The 18,564-nt window shown below is 46.6% G+C and overlaps 1 protein-coding gene across 5 annotated transcripts in view; it reads right to left on the minus strand.

Moving 5' to 3' along the window:
* Nucleotides 1–7,581: 7,581 nt before the first annotated feature.
* The window catches only part of PTPRA (protein tyrosine phosphatase receptor type A), a 170,620-nt gene continuing 159,637 nt past the window's right edge, over nucleotides 7,582–18,564 (minus strand). For 4 of the 5 annotated variants that reach the window (XM_052651294.1, XM_052651292.1, XM_052651291.1 and 1 more), the window contains 6 exons: nucleotides 18,253–18,329; nucleotides 17,635–17,769; nucleotides 10,679–10,804; nucleotides 10,448–10,599; nucleotides 8,802–8,937; nucleotides 7,582–8,149 (listed from right to left, as the gene is read on the minus strand). In XM_052651294.1, the coding sequence (XP_052507254.1) occupies nucleotides 8,075–8,149; nucleotides 8,802–8,937; nucleotides 10,448–10,599; nucleotides 10,679–10,804; nucleotides 17,635–17,769; nucleotides 18,253–18,329 (701 nt within the window). In that variant the 3' untranslated portion in view covers nucleotides 7,582–8,074. The remainder of the gene's footprint in view (nucleotides 8,150–8,801; nucleotides 8,938–10,447; nucleotides 10,600–10,678; nucleotides 10,805–17,634; nucleotides 17,770–18,252; nucleotides 18,330–18,564) is intronic. The other variant, XM_052651295.1, reaches the window with a different exon arrangement.

Raw genomic sequence — 18,564 nt, forward strand, 5'->3', positions numbered from 1 at the left:
TCTCCCTTCCATGGCAGTTGGGGATGTGAAATGGGTGTGTGGATACAGGGCCAAGGGCTTCTACCCTTTGTCCCTGCCACGCCAGGGGCAGTGGGCACAGGCATCGTGTTGCTGGCAAGAGATGAAGGAAAGGGGGCTTTTCTGGGCACGGGCCGGGGTAGAGGGGCTTGGGAAGGGGAAGAGGAGCAGCATGCCATGCACCTAGAAGAGAGCTGCATCTGGACAAGCCTCAGCCTGGTGGAGGGTGGCTCTTCACTCGCTGGGGGAGGGCTGTGGGCCAAGTGGCTTCTTGCAGGTGGCTCTTCCAGGCAGCAGCAGAACCTAGCCAGGCAGCACTGAGATTTATTGAGCAGGTGGTTCCACCCCCTGCTCTGAGCCCACAGGCTCCAATGACATCTTGGTGGGGGACAGCTTGCCACCAATCCTCTTTCCTTCCTAGCTGCTGGCCCCGGGGTCCTAGCTTCCTTTCCTAGCTGCTGGTCCCGGGGTCATCAGATGCCTCCTCCTCCCATCTTCCCAGGGATCTGAAATCATTGGACTCCTTCTTCAGCCTGGCTTGTGCCCGTGAGGTCTCTATCCACTTCCCTGGCTGCTTTCTCAAGCTCCTGCCCTTAGATCTAGAGACCTTTCACAGCCCTCTCTGACACACCAAAGGTGACCCTGAGAGAGGCAGCTCCTGGGGTCTCCCGGAATCCCACCTAGCTCAGGGCTTTCCCTGGTAGAAAGGTTGGGGGCCAAAGAGGGAGGGACCCAGCAGCTTGTTAATAAGTCTGGGGAGATCTATGACCACCCTTCCTGAGGGCTTGTTTGCTCACCTGTAAAATGGGTTGGGTGGGATAGTCCTCCTCACACCTGGACAGCAGGGCCGGGTCACTCCAGTGAAAGGAGCTTTGGATGGGGCATAGCTATCCCACAGATGGCCTCTCCTCCAAGCAGGCCCCCGATAGGGGGCCCAGTTAAAGGGGCAATGCGGCCTTTGTGGGTCTATCTGCAGGTGGTAGGAATAATTCTGCCTCTCTCATCCTGTGCTCAACCCAGGACTATTTCATGGAATTGGGCACAGCTGCCCTGGAATGCTAGAAACAGGCTTCCACCTTAGTCTGCGTCAGCTCAGCTTTCTGCCGCCAACCACCAGCCTCTGAGGGGCAGAGGCCAGTTTATGGGGTTAATAGCCTCTCTTTCTTTGGACAGCAATTTGAACAGCAAGTGCAAGGGTAGGGTCAGGCTGGGCATTCACAGTGGCCAGTCATCAGGAGAGCAGGTGCATTAAATCTTGTGGCAAAGAGGGGGAGATGACATCATGAGTACCTAGACTTTTGCTGCCCAGGCAGGAGGGCACGGGTAAATTTCTGAACTGATTTATTTACCAGAAATGAGTATTTGGACTGTATAATAGGTTAAATTGTTTAGGAAACAGATTTTTTTCCCTTTATGTATTGGTTAACCAAGAAACTTTTAGGATAACATTTGCTTTGTTCAGTTCAGTCGCTCAGTCCTGTCTGGCTCTGTGACCCCATGAGGCTTCCCTGTCCACCAACTCCCAGAGCCTGCTCAAACTCATATCCGTTGAGTCGGTGATGCCATCCAACCATCTCATTCTCTGTTGTCCCCTTCTCCTCCCGCCTTCAATCTTTCCCAGCATCAGGGTCTTTTCCAGTGAATCAGCTCTTCACATCAGGTGGCCAAAGTATTGGAGTTTCAGCTTCAGCATCACTCCTTCCAATGAATATTCAGGACTGATTTCCTTTAGGATTGATTGGTTTGATCTCCTTGCAGTCCAAGGGACTCTCAAGTCTTTTCTCTAGCACCACAGTTCAAAAGCATCGATTCTTCAGTGTTCAGCTTTCTTTATGGTCCAACTCTTATATCCATACATGACTACTGGAAAAACCATAGCTTTGACTACATGGACCTTTGTCGGCAAAGTAATGTCTCTACTTTATAATATGTTGTCTAGGTTTGTCATAGCTTTTCTTCCAAGGAGCAAGTGTCTTTTAACTTGATGGCTTCAGAAACCATCTGACGTGATTCTGGAGCCCAAGAAAAATGAAGTCTGTCACTGTTTCCATTGTTTCCCCTTCTATTTGCCATAAAGTGACCAGATGCCACGATCTTAAGTTTTTTGAATGTTGAGTTTTAAACCAGCGTTTTCACTCTTCTCTTTCACTTTCATCAAGAGGCTCTTTAGTTCCTTTTTGCTTTCTGCCATAAGGGTGGTGTCATCTGCATATCTGAGGTTATTGATATTTCTCCCAGCAATCTTGACTCCAGCTTGTGCTTCATCCAGCCTGGCATTTCCCATGATGTACTCTGCATATGTTAAATAAGCCGGGTGACAATATACAGCCTTGACATACTCCTTTCCCAATTTGGAACCAGTCCGTTGTTCCATGTCCAGTTCTAACTGTTGCTTCTTGACCTGCATACAGATTTCTCAGGAGGCAGGTAAGGTAGTCTGGTATTCCCATCTCTTGAAGAATTTTCCAGTTTGTTGGGATCCACACAGTCAAAGGCTTTGGCATAGTCAATAAAGCAGATGTTTTTCTGGAACTCTTGCTTTTTCTATGATCCAATGGATGTTGGCAATTGGATCTCTAGTTCCTCTGCCTTTTCTAAATCCAGCTTGAACATCTGGAAGTTCTAGGTTCATGTACTGTTGAGGCCTAGTTTGGAGAATTTTGAGCATTACTTTGCTGGCGTGTGTTGCTGCTGCTGCTGCTAAGTCGCATCAGTCATGTCTGACTCTGTGCGACCCCACAGACGGCAGCCCAACAGGCTCCTCTGTCCCTGGATTCTCCAGGCAAGAATACTGGAGTGGGTTGCCATTGCCTTCTCCATGCTAGTGTGTGAGATGAGTGCAATTGAATGGTAGTTCAAACCATCTTTGGCATTGCCTTTCTTTGGGATTGGAAACATTTGCTTTGTGGGTTTAGTGAAAATGACTAAGTTCAGTAAACTAGCTTAATTCTGGTATGGGATTACAAAATGTTTTATTCAAAGGCCCTGGTGTTCATTTTAAAAGAGGAATGGAGTGTGCCCGGAGCCAGCGTGAGGAACTCCGCCCATGGCAAAGGTCATAAGGAAGGAGGCTCGGCATTACGCAAAGGCGAGATCAAGCCTCAGGAGACGCCCTGTTCCCGAGCATCTACCCCCAAAACCAGAGTGCCTGCTTTACTGTTTTATGCTCTCACTGATACCTCTGACTTTACGGGGGGCTGACCCCCCCCGCCCACCTCTCTCGGAGAAGGAGTTAACTTGCAGCTCCAGTTAATAAAAATTCCTGGGCGTGACAAGAGTGTTTCAACTTACAAACTCCTCTGAAGGTTCTCTAGCCTGCCGGAGCAGGTTCGTCTGGCCACATGTGATTGTTTACAACCTCCCAACCATGAGAGGCATGAGATGCTTTAAACTTTCTATATACAGACTCTTTTGAGAAGTTAGAAAATTATTAGTATAGTATAGTGGGTTGATTAGAAATTATACTGGTAAAGGGTTTTTCATTTGTTGGGCCAATATTTGCTGCTAAATCTCCATATTCCCTGCCCTTATAATGAATATAACTAGCATATAGGAGAAATAAGTATTAACCTTTGATATTAATCATGTCAAACCTTAGGCTAAGTAAATTTCTTTTCTTTATTATAACCCCTTGCACCCTCACCCTACAGGAATGCAACTTCATCTGGTACCTTTGGAGGGTGGCACCTAGTTTAAGAAAAAATCACCCCTGGAAGAAAAAAGTTTTCTGGTTGACTGACCATTATCAGAAAGGGCCATAAAATGTCAGCAGGCCTCATGGCCAGAAGATGATGTAAAACCCCTAAGACCTTTGTATACTTTTATATGAAGCACCTGATTTTGATAAAGGTCAGGTCTGCTGACTCCGCGTGACTCTGTATTCATCCCTATGTATACCAAAAAGTATATAAGCAAACCTGAAAATAAAACGGATCAGTTTCTGGAAAGACTGATTCCCCCGTGTCTTTCTTTCTTTCCCCTTCTAGCTGAATTCCCATCTGAGCGTGGGTACTCACCAAGCCTAATTTTGCCTGGGGTTCTAAGATCTGACTGGGGAGGCCTCAGTGTCTCCTCTCCTTCAGAATGGAAAGACGCCTGTGGCCTACGTAGGTGGTGCAAATTCCTTGTCCTGGAGTTTTCTTGGTATTCCACGTAAACCAAGTTATTCAGCCTCTTTTTCTCCACGAACATTTCCTACTACACTATTCCTTTCTAATCTCTTTATATTTCTAATTAAATAGCTTTTTCCTAGGACGCCGATTCCATCTCCCCTTCGAATTACCCTGGATCCACCAGGGCTGGACCCCGGCAGGAGTGCTTTTATTTTTTGGTAATTTGAGTGTTATCTTGCCTGAAAAATCCAAACATGAACTAAGTTTCCCAGGGGAAGCTCTGGTCCTTTTCTCTCTGGCCACATACTCAGCCTTTTAGGAATATTTGCTGTCTGCTTCCAGATTATAAACTCTGGAATAGTTCATCCTTGTATCCTTCTCAACAGGACACAAAGTCATTTGTTCACCACTGAATTCTTAACTTATACTCAGCCCTGAGGCCACATCATTCGTCTGGGGACTGCTGCAGTCAGCTGGAAAAGCAATTTTGAGTTGAATGCTCAGGTGCTGCAGGAGCAGAGCGGCACCCTCCCTGGGGCACCTTCTGCCCCTCCTCAGCAGGTGGCCTGGGTGAAGGATAGAGCATTAGCTAGAGTCTTGGCAACAGGGCTGCAGTGGGTGCTCCATGGTAAGGAACGAAATGGAGAAAAGCCAACACAGGAACTATTGGGGGAGTGTGTGTGTGTGTAGTGGGGAGCTCTGTAGCTTTGGTGTCCTTCCTTTGGAAGGAATGATGGTGAAGCTGAAACTCCAGTATTTTGGCCACCTCATGCGAAGAGTTGACTCATTGGAAAAGACTGATGCTGGGAGGGATTGGGGGCAGGAGGAGAAGGGGACGACAGAGGATGAGATGGCTGGATGGCATCACTGACTCGATGGACGTGAGTCTGAGTGAACTCCCGGAGTTGGTGATGGACAGGGAGGCCTGGCGTGCTGCAATTCATGCGGTTGCAAAGAGTTGGACACGATTGAGCAACTGAACTGAAGGAACAAAATGAGAAAACCCAACACAGGAACTATTGGGGGAGTGTGAGTGTGTGTGTGTGCGTGTATTGGGGAGGTCTGTGTAGCTTTGGTGCCCAGTAGAAGTAGAGCTGGGATGGGGGTGGGGGCAGAGGATGCTGGAGGCTGCACAAAGGGCAGTGGGCTATGGTGACTGGGCAAACCCCTGAGTATGGGAAGCCTGAGTCTGCTGCCTCTGGGCTACCCTGTGGACTCACAGCAGGAAGCAGGGTGTATGGACTGGAAGCTCAGGATTGGAGAAAGACTCAGGGTCCACAATACAGACTGCAGGAATGCCTGAGCTCTGAGGTAGGGGCTGTGGAGGAAGGCAGTCACTACATCAAGGTGGGAGCTAGTGCACAGGAGGACTGGATCCTTGGGGCTCAGCACTGAGGATGAAGGGGTTAAAAAAGAATGTGTGGGAGTGAACTGAGGGTGGGGGTAGAGGATGAAGGAAAACCCAACACAGAGACTATCTGATGAAGTGATGTCTCTGAGTGTGGCAGGTCCCAGAGGTTTGGGGAGTGCGCTGCACATGGTCACAGGTGACAGGCTGAGGGGTAGGCTCTGGGTGAAGTGGGCTCCCTGCCCTTCCCACATAATTATGCCACGTGAGCCTCAATACACTTCCCTTTGAGCCTGTCCGGTTTATGTCTCTTGATGCCAGGTGAGCCCTGAGTAACAGGAAAAGAGAGGTGGATAAGGAGCGATGAGGGAGACAAGGGGAACAAAGGGCTTGGATAACTCCCGCTTGAAGATGTCTGTTTAGCAACCTGGGGATATGTTTGCTGCATGGCTTGCTGACCCCAAGGCTTGCCCTCTTCCATGGGCTTGGACATGGTCACACAGAGGCACCAACAGGTAGTATGCAGAGACAGGGTTTCCTTCCCAAGCATAGCACCCCTCAACAGAAATTCTTCAGATTTTGTCTTTGCTTAATTTATCCCCACTTCTTATAAACCTATTGACTTCTGAGTTTATTGTCCCTTGCAGTTCCTTGCTTCCTATAGGAGGCCCAGAGTACATGTACCGACTTATACTACTTACCTCATGCAAGCTTTCAGAAGGTGATCTGTTGTGGTGCCCCTGTTCCCTGCAGACATCCTGAATATGTGGGGCATAACTTGGGTCCCATCTTTAGTGCATCTTTGTTTGCCTGGAATCTGAGGCCCTCTGATGAGCTGCTCCGCTGACCTTTCCTCTTCACTCATCTGAACTTTCAGCATCTCTCAGGTCCAGTTTAAGTCCTACATACTCCTGGAAGCATGGCACCACTGATCTCTGAGCATGCCTCCATGGGCCAGGCTGGAGTGCTACCTTTCACTTCTGACAGCCCCCAAGGTGTCCCTGGCTCCTCAAGAAATGCCCTGACGGCTGCAAGGCTTTGTCAGCCCTGCACTTACAGTCATGGCAACTGGTTTCTTCTCCTGTTCCTGTGAGGGGCTGACCATAAGAAGAGACCACAGACACGCCCTCCTAGCTCTGCCCTCAAATAAAGACCACATTTCCCAGCGCCCTTTGTAGCTCAGTGTGGGCTTATGACTAGGGTTTAGCCAATAGGGTATGAGTGAAAGTGAAAAGTGCAATTTTTATTTCATGTCCTTAAAAATGAAATTGCTTACGCATGCTCTTTTTGCTTCTCCATGGGAAAAGACAGTGACCTCAACTATGAGGATGAGAACAACAGCCTAAGGGTCACTGGGACCATGAGATGAGGATACTCAGTCTCTAGACTGGGCAGACTGTTACATGAGAAATAAATGAAATGGATGTTCAACGTTTGCCTGGAATCCAAGGCCCTCTGATCAGCTGCTCTGCTGATCTTTCCTCCATTTTATGCATCCATTTTATTTAACACACTCTGACAGGTTATGCTCAGACTCAAACTGGGATCTAGACTTCCACCAACATGACCTCTGGGTCTGAGGCACTTCCACGCAAGAGTTCTGGAAATGAGGACAAATATGAAAGGAAATGGGAGTTGTTTAACACAATAAATGAGGCTATGAACACCTACTCTGGACAAAGTGACATGATCCAGATAGTTCTGCAGCAGAGCACCAAGGACTAGAGAGGTCAAACTGACCCAAAGCCAAAAGCCAAGCCACCCCTCCCCCATGCCCCTGCACTTAGGGAAAGAGCGAGGACTCAGGCCATCTTCCCTAGGGAGCGAGGCTGGCTAGGACGACTGCACCAAAGATATGCTGGGAGTGAAAGAAGGCTGCTGGCAGCTACCTAAGAGGTAGAGGGACTGTGTATGTTGGAAAAAAGGCAGACTGTGCCCTCTCTGCAGCCAGCTAAGACAGATGGGTAACAGTGGGCTAGGAGTGGCGCAGGACAACCCAGCCCTAGTGTGACTGCCCCGGCCCACACAAAGGGAGAGACATTCCTCAGGGAGTCAAAGCTTTTATTTCCCTAGTGTGGTGCCAGAGATACCACTCTGGTCCCTTTACTCCCCATGGTGGGATGTGGGCAGTACGAGAAGGGGTCAAGGGTAGAGAGGGGAGAGATTATTTACAGAGCAGGAGGGGACAGTGGTCTGACTGGGGGCACTGGGACAACCAATTTCCTCAAGAGCTCTAATAACTTTGTGCTTTTTTTCTTAGTTAATGCCTAGCTACCTGGAATGAGTTTTGTGTTTCTTCTTTAGGAAAAGATGTATCGATATAAACCAAAGAACAATCAAGCCAAATTTCCAGGCAGAGGATTTCATGATATCAATCCAAACATCACACTATTTAATTCCCCAATAAAACATTGGAAAAAGGACTATCAGTGCTAACACATTTACATATAAAATCTCCACCTAATAGGTAATAGAAGCCTATGTACCAATTTCTAAAACAGTTGTAAGATATATACACAATTTGGGGTATATTAACAAAACAGAATATTACAAAATATTAAAGGCAATTCTCTTGTCCACGGGGCCTCATTGCCTCTCACTTGAAGTTGGCATAATCTGAGAACGCATCAATATATTCCTGCACCACCTTGTAGCAGAACTCATACTGTTCCTGCAGAGTGAAAGTTGGGAGAAAAGGCCAGGGTTACTGAAGAGAGCAATGTATCTGCAGCTCCTGACAAACCTGTTCTTTAAAAAATGGAAAATTAAGAATAAATAAGTACTTTTACATTTCCACCTGAGCCCTGATCTGCCTGCCTGCAGAGTTCTGACACCCTTCTTTTTCGGGCTGAGTGAAGCCACCTTCTCCAGAAAGCAGAGACTGGAGGTGCAGATGGCGGTCCCAGCCCTTCACAGGTCAGACACGAGTTCACATCTGTCCTCACACTCGGCGCTTACTGGTCATCTAGACTGTCAAGAGAACTGCTGAAAGGGAGCTGAGGAAAGGAGGTACTCCTGAGTCCTCCCCACCTCAGACCCGTGGAGAAGTGAAGAGCCCTGACGGGCAGCCCTTCTAGTCTGCACTGAGGCCACCAGCATCTCTTACTGGTAGGGGGCTAGGCTATGCCCTCAATGCTCTCCTGCCTCCCAAAGCTTATTCTGCTTTTCTGAGGCACCTTGAGGAAGGATGAGTCTGTGGTTGGTTACACAGCCTTCTGTCTACCAGATAGGCCCCTCAGAACAGCCTCCCTCTGAGCTGGCTCTGGCAGAGAGAAGCTGTGGATGGTGTGTGGTGGCATGGATAAATAGGCAGGGCAGCATACCAGTGTCTGGACCATGTGTGGCCTCTGCAGTCGCAGGCTCTTGACGGTCTGGAAGACATCCAAAATCCCCTCTGCTTTCACCCGTTCCAGGACTGTGCTCAGGGCACAGAAGGTCCCTGTCCGTCCTGCCCCCGCGCTGTAACAAAGAGATACACTCATCACACCTGCATGGTGCAAGGTAGCCAGAGAATCTGGAGGGTGACCAAGGGAGAGAGGAGCATGGGACACTGAAAAGTGTGGGCAAGGAGTGTTTTTCGAGGTCAAGGAATCCTTTTGTCAATCCAATGGGCTAAAAGCCATGTTTTCATCTCCATTTCTCATGTTGCTAGTAAGAATTAGCATCTTTTCATGTTTACTGTCAAATGGGGTCAGCTGATGTATTTTGCCACTTTTTCTTCTTATAAACATGTTTTTGAATGATTTATTTTTGTATGTGTAATAAATTAGCACAGTTCAAATTTCAAAAGGTTCAAAACATAAGTCTCCTTCCTATGCCATTTCTTCATCCTTTCAGTTTCCTCCTGGGAAACAACCAATGTCATCAAGTCCTTGTGTGTCCTTCCAAAGATAATTTATGCATATACCATACATATTTTTTGTCTCCCACTGCTTTCCTCACTAAGCAATAAATCTAGAGGATTATTCCAAGCCAGTACATAAACAGATTCTAATTAATTTTCTGAAGCTCTGTAGTATAACATGTATCAGAGCTTATGGAACCAGTCCCTTATTAATATGTTCAGATTATTTACCATCTTTAAAAAAAATTTATTTATTTATTTTTTGGCTGTGCAGTATGGCATGTGGGATCTTAGTTCCCTGACAAGGGACTGAACATGTGTCCCCTGCATTGAAGCATGGAGTCTTAACCACTGGACTAACAGGGAAGTCCCTACCATCTTTTACTATTATAAACAGTGCTTCAATTCTTCTAATTACAATTTCATTTTGGCCATCTGAAGAACATTTACTGGGTCATTTCTAGAAGTTCGTTTGCTCATTATTCTATCTTCAGAGCAAATCTGCAGAAATTTTAAATATATACTTTCTTCCCCTTTAAGAGAGATTCTCTTCCCTCAATTATAAAAGCAATACAAACGCATGGTAAAATTTATTTCTAAAATGCAGTCTCAAACAATATGCCCCAAACAAAATCCACTCACTTCTCCACTAAAGATAGTTCTCATACTATCTTTCTTCTGTCAGTGACACCAGCAACTATACCCAGCCTAAGACACCCCTCTTTTTCACAATTATGTCTTACTCATTTTTCTTCAAACTGTTCTCAAAATAGTTGCCCTTTTCTCTTTTCCTGTGTTTCTTAAGGAGGTAGGCCTTCCCATGTTGCCCAGCTAGTCTTCCCTACTGTCGGTCTCCCCTTTGTTCGCCTTCCCCAGCACTATTCCCTGCCCAGTATCTTAACTTATGGACTGTTGTTCCCTAGCACTGGAAGCGTCGAGTTCAAACTCCAAGATCCTTTCTTATCATCTGGGCCTGACCTAGTCATCAAACTTGACTGCCATGTCTCACCAACATCCCGCTCTTGCCTGGCTTGCATCAGAGTCTGATAGAGGCTCCCATCTCGCCCCTCTGCCTGCCTCTCGTGTCTTTCTCTCTCTTCCCCCTGAGGGCTGGGGTGGGCGTACCTGCAGTGCACGGTGATGGGGTGGTTCCCTGACTGCTGCTGCTGCTTCTGCACGGCTGCAATGATGCTGATCATGCCCTTTCCATCACTGGGGATGCCCACTTCAGGCCAGCCATGGAAGTGGAACTGCCGGATCTGCCGGCTCTTGTTCTCCTTGGGAGGAAGGAGGATCAGAGAGGTAGGTGCAACCCTGCTTTCCCTATGGGAGGAGCCCACCCACCAGGCATCTTACTCTGGTGTTGGTAACCAGGAGGTCTCTGACGGTATAGCTCTCACATTCTTCCTCCTTCTTCAGCTCCACTGTGATGTCTCCATACGACACCAGTCCATCAGAGGGCCAGTACTGGGCACACTTTTCCTGGGGAACAAGTGGGAGAGGTGAGAGGCTCAGAATACCACGTGTGGTAAAAGCAGGGCTGCTCTATGAGCAGACTGCTCCTCTCAATACAGTCCTTCTTACACCGACACACTTTTTCCCTAAGGTATCAAAAACTCAGAGGGTCATTCTATTACTTAACATCACTGTAATTAACTTCTGATCCTCAGCAGGACATCCATATTTAACAACTTAAGTCTACCAATCACTTAAGAGATAATCACATAACCTTTTACTGTTACTTATTTACAGTCTAATTTGCAACACTGACAGGATTTATGAAGACTTCTGACCATCAGCTCATAGCTGCATCTAACATTTAACGGCAGGGTGGAGGGAGAGGAGGAGTGAATGTCTTTGTTCCAATTTCTTCTCCCCCCCCCCAACCCCTTGGGGTGCTGCCACATTTGTAGTTGCTTATATATGTCAGATTGCTAATCCAGAAAAAAGCACCAGCTATGGTGCTTCAAAGCCCAGTCCACAGTGTGCTTCCATCCCTCTCCTCCTCAACTCTCTAATCTGCAGGGGCACCTTACAGTTGCTAGCCCTTGCGTTTCCGTTGTTAGCACAAGGTGGTTTACTGCGTTGTCTCTACTTGCACCTGGCTCAGTTCCTTCTACAGCACCTTGCACACTGCCTGCATCTAGCAGGTTCTCAGTAAGTATCAGGGCTTCCCAGGTGGCAACAGTGGTAAAGAACACGCCTGCAATGCAGGAGATATAATGAGACACAGGTTAGATCCCTGGGTTGGGAAGAGGCCCTGGAGGAGGGCTGGCAACCCACTCCAGTATTCTTGCATGAAGAATCCTATGGACAGAGGAGCCTAGCAGGCTACAGTCCATAGAGTCTAAAAGAGTTGGACATGACTGAAGTAACTTAGTATGTAAGCAGTAAGTATCTGGTAAATGACTTTTCATGTCTATAGAACAAGCCAGGGTATAAACACGTAAACAAAATACAGTTATGCTGTTCTTTTTAAAGAGCATTTTAGGGGATATCCTAGATACTTCACTGTTGACGATTTAAAGATATTCAGCCATAAATGTACTCTATGCTCTATGTTCACTAGGAAGGATTTGGGAAAATTAAATACAAAAATAAAAATCACCAATAGCTTTTCAGTCCAAATAAAATCAATATTAAAAGTCCAATTTAATGACCTTAAAAAACATTTATTTGGCTGTGCTGGGTCTTAGTTGCGGCACAAGAGATCTTTATTTGCAGCATGTGGGATCCAGTTCCCTGACCAGGCCCCCTGCACTGGGAGCTCAGAGTCTTAGCCACTGGACCACCAGGGAAGTCCCTTAATGACTTGCTTTTCATATGTGTGATCATTCATTACCCCCTTTATAAATGACCCTTAGCTCATTTTAAAACACAGGATTATTAAAGTGGTGGATTAAGAAAATGCCATAGAGCAGTGCTTTTCAATATGTGACTAGGAGCCCTGGGGATACCCTGAGAGTCAGAGCTCTGGACACTCTCTTCAACAGAACAGTTTTAGAAAAGTCAAACCTAATTTAAGTTTTTAAAAAACCAAAACCCCTAATTAAGGCTCACCTTAAATGAGACTATGCTGGTTTTCAAGGATTCATGGGCAGAATGAGCTTTGCTATCACAGTTCCTTCCCGACACTACCTTTATACAGTTTATCAGTTACAACTAAAGACTGGGCTTTAAAACCATTAGAAACACTAAGATACAGAGGGCTTGACAGCAACAGACTATAGCAGCCAGAATCACACTATGACAAGAAGAAATTATTAAGGTTCCATACTTAACAGCCTTCAGATATTTTAGATCTTCTTAATTTAGGCAAAGAGGCATAACAGAGAAGAAAAGGGGCAACCTGGAAGGAGAACTCCCAGGGATGTACCACTATACCATCAAGAGTCTCCTCTTCAGGGAGTTCCTTGGTAGTCCAGCGGATAGAATTCCATGCTCCCACTGCAGGGGGCACAGGTTTGATCCCTGGTTGGGGAACTAAGATTCCGCTAGCCTTGTGGCATGGCAGGAAAAAAAAAAAAAGAGTCCCCTCTTCAAACTATGGACAAGGAGTTGGTCAACAGTGAAAGCATGTAGCCAGAGCAGGCTGACTAATGGGGACAATCTGCCATGATTATCTGTGGCAGGCCCGGAAAATCAGAGTGTTGCTATTGTAGAGTGCATGTCAAGGTGACACAGCTACTTCAGGGAAGCAGGTACCGTGTGCTGAGAAAAACAAGCACGCTTCTGGGGACAGGATTTTAGGGATGATACAAGGGGCTTCCCTGGTGGCTCAGAGGTTAAAGCGTCTGCCTCCAATGCGGGAGACCTGGGTTCGATCCCTGGGTCAGGAAGATCCCTTGGAGAAGGAAATGGCAATCCACTCCAGTATTCTTGCCTGGAGAATCCCATGGACGGAGAAGCCTAGTAGGTTACAGTCCATGGGGTCGCAAAGAGTCGGACACGACTGAGCGACTTCATCTTCATGAGATAAAGAGAAGGCACATAAGGTGATTTTAGATGTTGGACCAATGGCAGGAAATCATCCTACTCAGCCAGGTGAAGGCTTACTGAATTTAGCCTCTGCGTGGGCTCCGCAACAGAAACCGAAAAATCAGATGGGGCTTAAATGGCACTTGACTCCCATGGTGCCGCTCAAGGGTGTGGGGAGAGATATGGCAAAAAGAGCTTTAAGAGAATCCACAGCAGGGGCCAGGAGTGCCAGTACCCGCTGTTTCCCAAGGCTAAAATGCCTTGGTGTCCTGCTGAGAATGGAGACCTGAGAGCCAAGTTGGGGAATGCAAGGCTGTGACAAATATGGGACCCTGCTCTCAAGGAGTGGAGGCTAAGACTCATCTCAGAACCCAAGCTCCACTCTGCTGTGAGGGCCAACGGGGATGAGGGAAAATGGAAACTAGGAGACTGAAAAGAAGCAATGGAAACAGAGAGGAAGAAGGACCCAATTCAAGCCTTGGACTGGGTACCTCAGGGAAAGTTTCTAAATTTTGTATGCATGGGTAGATCTTCCCTCAAGATAAGGAAGCTCAAAGAGGATTTTTAAACAAGAAATGGTATATTTAGATTATGTTTTCAAAAAGATGCTGGCCTCCATGTGGAAAAGTGACTAAAAGGGGATGGGAATGGGAGTAGGCAGACTGGCTGCCAGGCTACTTGAGTGATGCAGGAGAGAGATGATTGTCTATACTGGGGTGACAGGAGTTACACTGAAGAGAAGTAAATATAATACACAGCCTATGTCAAGACTCAGTGACAGACTGGTTGTGAAGAGTAAGAAAAGGAGAGGAATAAAGGTAACTCCTAGACTTCTGATATGAGCATCTGGGTGAAAGGTGGTACAGTGTACTGAGATGGGTAAGGACGGAATGAACCAGTGTGAAGGAAAGGAGGAAACCAAATTTTATTTGGGGCATATGAAGTTTGAGATTCTTAACAGACACCCATGAGAAGATATCACATGGCTATGTGGTAAACAACTGGGAATGGTGGTGGTTTAGTCGCTAAGTCATGTCTGACTCTTGCAACCCCATGGACTATAGCCCGCCAGGCTGCTCTGTCCATAGGATTTTTCTAGGCAAGAGTACTAGAGTGGCTTGCCATTTCCTTCTCCAGGGGATCTTTCCAACCAAGGGATCGAATCCAGACAACTGGGAAGGTGGGGGATAACTGGCCTAGAGACACAGATGTGAGAGTTCCTGGCATACAGGTAGTATTTAAAGCCACAGAACTGGATGAGAGCCCCAAGGAACAGTGTGTCAAAAGGGAACAAAAGTGGGTTAAGGCTTCAGTGTTGGACACTCCAATAATTAGAGGTCATTCAGAGGAGGAGGAAGTCACAAAAGAGTAACAAAGCAGCTGCCAGGCCAGTGAGTACAGGAGTGACATCACGGAAGTCAAGGGAAAAAAAGTGTTCTGAGGAGGAAGGAGTGTGTGTTGGCGTACAAGGGAACTGCTACAAAGGAACCAGAAAGACAAGAAAAGAGAAGTAACTTTTGGATTGTCAAGATGGCAGTCACTGGTGCCCTTGACTGAAGTAGTTCCCAGAGGACTCAAGCCTAGAAGGATGAGGAAGCTGAGAAGCTGAAAGACAAAGGTAGATGGATCACCCACATACAAACATTTGCCTCCAAGAATAGAGACAGGAAAGGAACCAAAAAAGGGGCAGCAAGCCAGGTGTTGGAGTCATCACTGGATGAGAGATCAGAAATGAGGAATAGGTGTTCAAGTCTAGTAGATGAATGCTTGGAAATTGGGGTTTAATCTAAAATTTACATTGTCAGATTATGGACTCTAGGTATTGGAATCCCCAAAGAAGTGGAAACAGAGAAGCTTTTAAGTCTCTTCTCCTGCTGTTTTTGTTTGCCTTCCTTCTACTATATAGCACTAAGTCTCTTGCTATGGTCTAGGGCTGACAACAGTGATGGGGATACAGAGCTTTGTGGGCTGGGCTCTGATGCGATCATGTTTTATTGTCTCTCTGGAGAAGGAGAATGTGTCCTTGGGTTGAGGTGACCCCATGCAGAAACTGCTAGGACTGCTCTGCTCATTCTGATCATGGTCCAAGCTGTAGCTGATGAGGGAACTCAGGCCTTCCTTAACAAACATCTTGGTGGACCATTATAGTTAAAATGGTGGAGAAAAATAAAACAGGAAGAGAATTTTTGGTTTTAATTCCTTTGGAATTTTAATATATACAGAATTTACATTTTTGGATCAGATGTTTTCTCTGGGAATTTAAACTGGGGGTGGGGAGTGGTCTTAAAGGACACATTCTTCACTGTCTCATTTAGGCTTATTGTGTTAATATCTCTTGAGAGCTACACCTGACAAGACGAATGGGAGGTGGAACATAAAGTAAAATTTTCTCTTAGAGGCCAATGAGGCTGGTAAAGAATGTTACTATAACCGGTACTGATCCATTTCAGAAGCTTCTGTTTCACTGGCCCTAAGACACAGCGTAAGCACAGTGCTAGTAGGCAGAGGGGAATGGGCCGCACCAACTGAGACCAGTGGTGTGCATGTCCCCTCTCCCCCCACCTCTACCCATAAGAAATGTTTCCTGCCTCTCTGCCCTGTACTCTTACTAGGTCTGCTTCAAGGATGGAAAAGCCTGAAAAATCTGACTAGACAGAGTCTGAGGTATTCACTGGGCCACTTTTTATTACGGGGCAGTGGACAGAGAATGTGCTTGTCACTCCAGCGTTTTCTGCCTACTCTTTGGATCTGACTGCCACAGATCCAGGGGGCAGAAGTGTGGATGGAACCACATGTAGGTCCCTATTTGCATGTTCCATCACAGCTTATCAGAGAGGGCCAGGATACTGCACCTCATTCCTGACAATAAAGGAGCTCACCCCGCAACTGGCCTTTGTTACGCAGGTGTACACTTCCCCCAAATTTCTCACCTCATCAGTATTGTTATTAATGACAGAGGAAGATCAAAGATCTATCACGTATGTCTGTTGATTAGGTACATGATACAAATCCAGGAAGAGAAATCATTCAAATTCAAATGATTAAATTGGAAGAAAATCTTGACAAATCAGAACATCAGGTGAGCAGATACAAAGCCTGGATCAAGGTTAAAATAAACAAACTGTCCAAGTACAGAATGGGAATGATGTGGTTGGAACAATTAACATAAAAAATGTGTTTAAATCCCCGCTCCCCAGGCCCAGTTCAGTCCAGCAGCATCCCTGCGGCAGCTTCCTCTCTGCTTTTGGCTTGCTCATTTCTAATGTGTCCTTCTAACTGCAGTCAGAGGGATTCTAAAAAACTTACAAATCTGAGACTGTCAAGGGTTCTCAAACTGCTTTACAAAATTCAAACTCTTCACTTTGGTTTAGAAGGACCTTCTCCCCAGGGCCCTTGCTGGCCTCTTCTGCTTGTTCTCTCGATTCTGCCCACTGCTAAGGCATCACGAAGCAACCATTTACTGCACTGTCATCCACAGCAGAGAGTGTGTGAACATAATAAGCACTATATAAACAAAGACTGGGCCACTCTGTAATACTGGGACAGGTGGGGTGGGAAGTGGACAGAGAAAGAGTGACCCCTGAGATTGAACGTACTCAGCAGAGGCTTCAAGGTTCTGACTCAGGAATGGTGTTTGAGATTTCCTACACTGAATGTGAGCTGGCCTAGGGGCCTCTAAGTTCCCTTCATACTGTGAGTTCACTGACAATTCTAATTTTTAATTGACTCAGGGCTTAAAAAAAAAGATTTCCTTGTTACTGACTGAACTTGTAAGTTTGTTGCTTCTGGAAAAAGAAAAAAAGCATATGGTATATAAACAGGTCAGCAAATGTGCCATGGAACTAGCTATTGGATATATATGAAGAAACCATATTATTAATTTATTCTACATCATCCAATTAAAAAATAAGTTTCTTGTTTTTATTTCTCAAATTCTGTTGTTTTCTTTTGGGCAGTCAGCAAAGAGGTGACCCATCTTCCCATCAGTGTTCTGGTTAATTTCTCTGGCTTGGAAGGTTCCTTAAGGGATTTCACACAAGCTCCGATGGAGCTGCAGTCTGACTCTGTATTCCTTGTCTTGCTAGCTCTGCTCTGCCCATGGAGGTGGGGTGTAGCGGGTACAAAGCTAGGCTTGAGGAGACTGTATTTAGAAGAGAAGTGACAGGTTTGGGAATCGAATGGAAGCTCAGACCAGCCCTGAGAGAAGCTGACTGTTCAGATACCAACAGGCTGGGCAATGGCTATTTTATTAAATCAAAGAAAAAAACCTCTTAGCTGCCCCCATCCGCCGCCTTGTCACTTGTCTCCCATAGCCCAGGACCTTTTGAACTCACCTGGCCTCTCTCCTCCAGTTCTGTTAGCATCACAATAGAGCAAGATTTCCACTCCCAAATCATTCGCCAGAAGTCCTCAATTGTGTGGCACAGAGGGCCCTGGCTGGCGATGTAGGAGTCTTTCTGCCGGTACCCCTATGAAGGCCAGGTCAATGTGAGATGAGATGTGAGTAAGATGGTTTGATCAAGGAGGGGCTAGTAGAGATGACAGCCCACTGGGCTGGGGAGGGGGCTGCCTACAGGCAAACAAATCCCAGGCAGAGCTCCTCTTTGGCCAAGGACCAAGTTTTGGATGGCACACTGGTTTCCTTGTATGAGCGTGAGGGAAGTGGGGCTGAGGCTAGGATGAACACGAATGGGAAGGCCCAGAGGTTAGTGTTTTCAGCCTTTGGTCTATGCTGTGAACTTTTCTTCCAGCTCTTACATTGGTGTTTACCTTCTGTTACCCCACCTTCTGCTCTTGGGGGTCTGACAGACCTAGTGCACAGAAGGGTATCAGTTCTGCATTTGATGACTGACTCAAAGACCAAACTTTCAAGCAGTGGGAGGGCAGCACTGCAAGGCCCAGCTCAATCTCCAGGAAGTGTTGGGAGCTCAGGGGACACTGCCACAACTTACATCAATGAAGGATGCATTCACGTAGTCTGTGTTCTCCTCACCCCTCTTAACTGGAATGATCACTCTGTTGAATTCATCTGCAAGAAGGACAGCAGCTTGTGGCTCCCCAGCATCATCTGTCCTCTCCTCCCTCTCTTTTCATCTATCCCCGCCTCTTCTCAGGCTCTGGGCAGATGTAATTCCAGCTGGGTAACAACATGCCTATTCCTAGCCCACGAGGCAGAAAACTCTGGCCTTCCTGCTCTTTGCAAAAGCCACTGAAGAACTGGGAGCAATAAGAGACAATGCCATAATTCTTGTCTCCAAGCTGAT

This window comes from Budorcas taxicolor, chromosome 13 (assembly GCF_023091745.1).
Source record: "Budorcas taxicolor isolate Tak-1 chromosome 13, Takin1.1, whole genome shotgun sequence".
NCBI lineage: Eukaryota > Metazoa > Chordata > Mammalia > Artiodactyla > Bovidae > Budorcas > Budorcas taxicolor.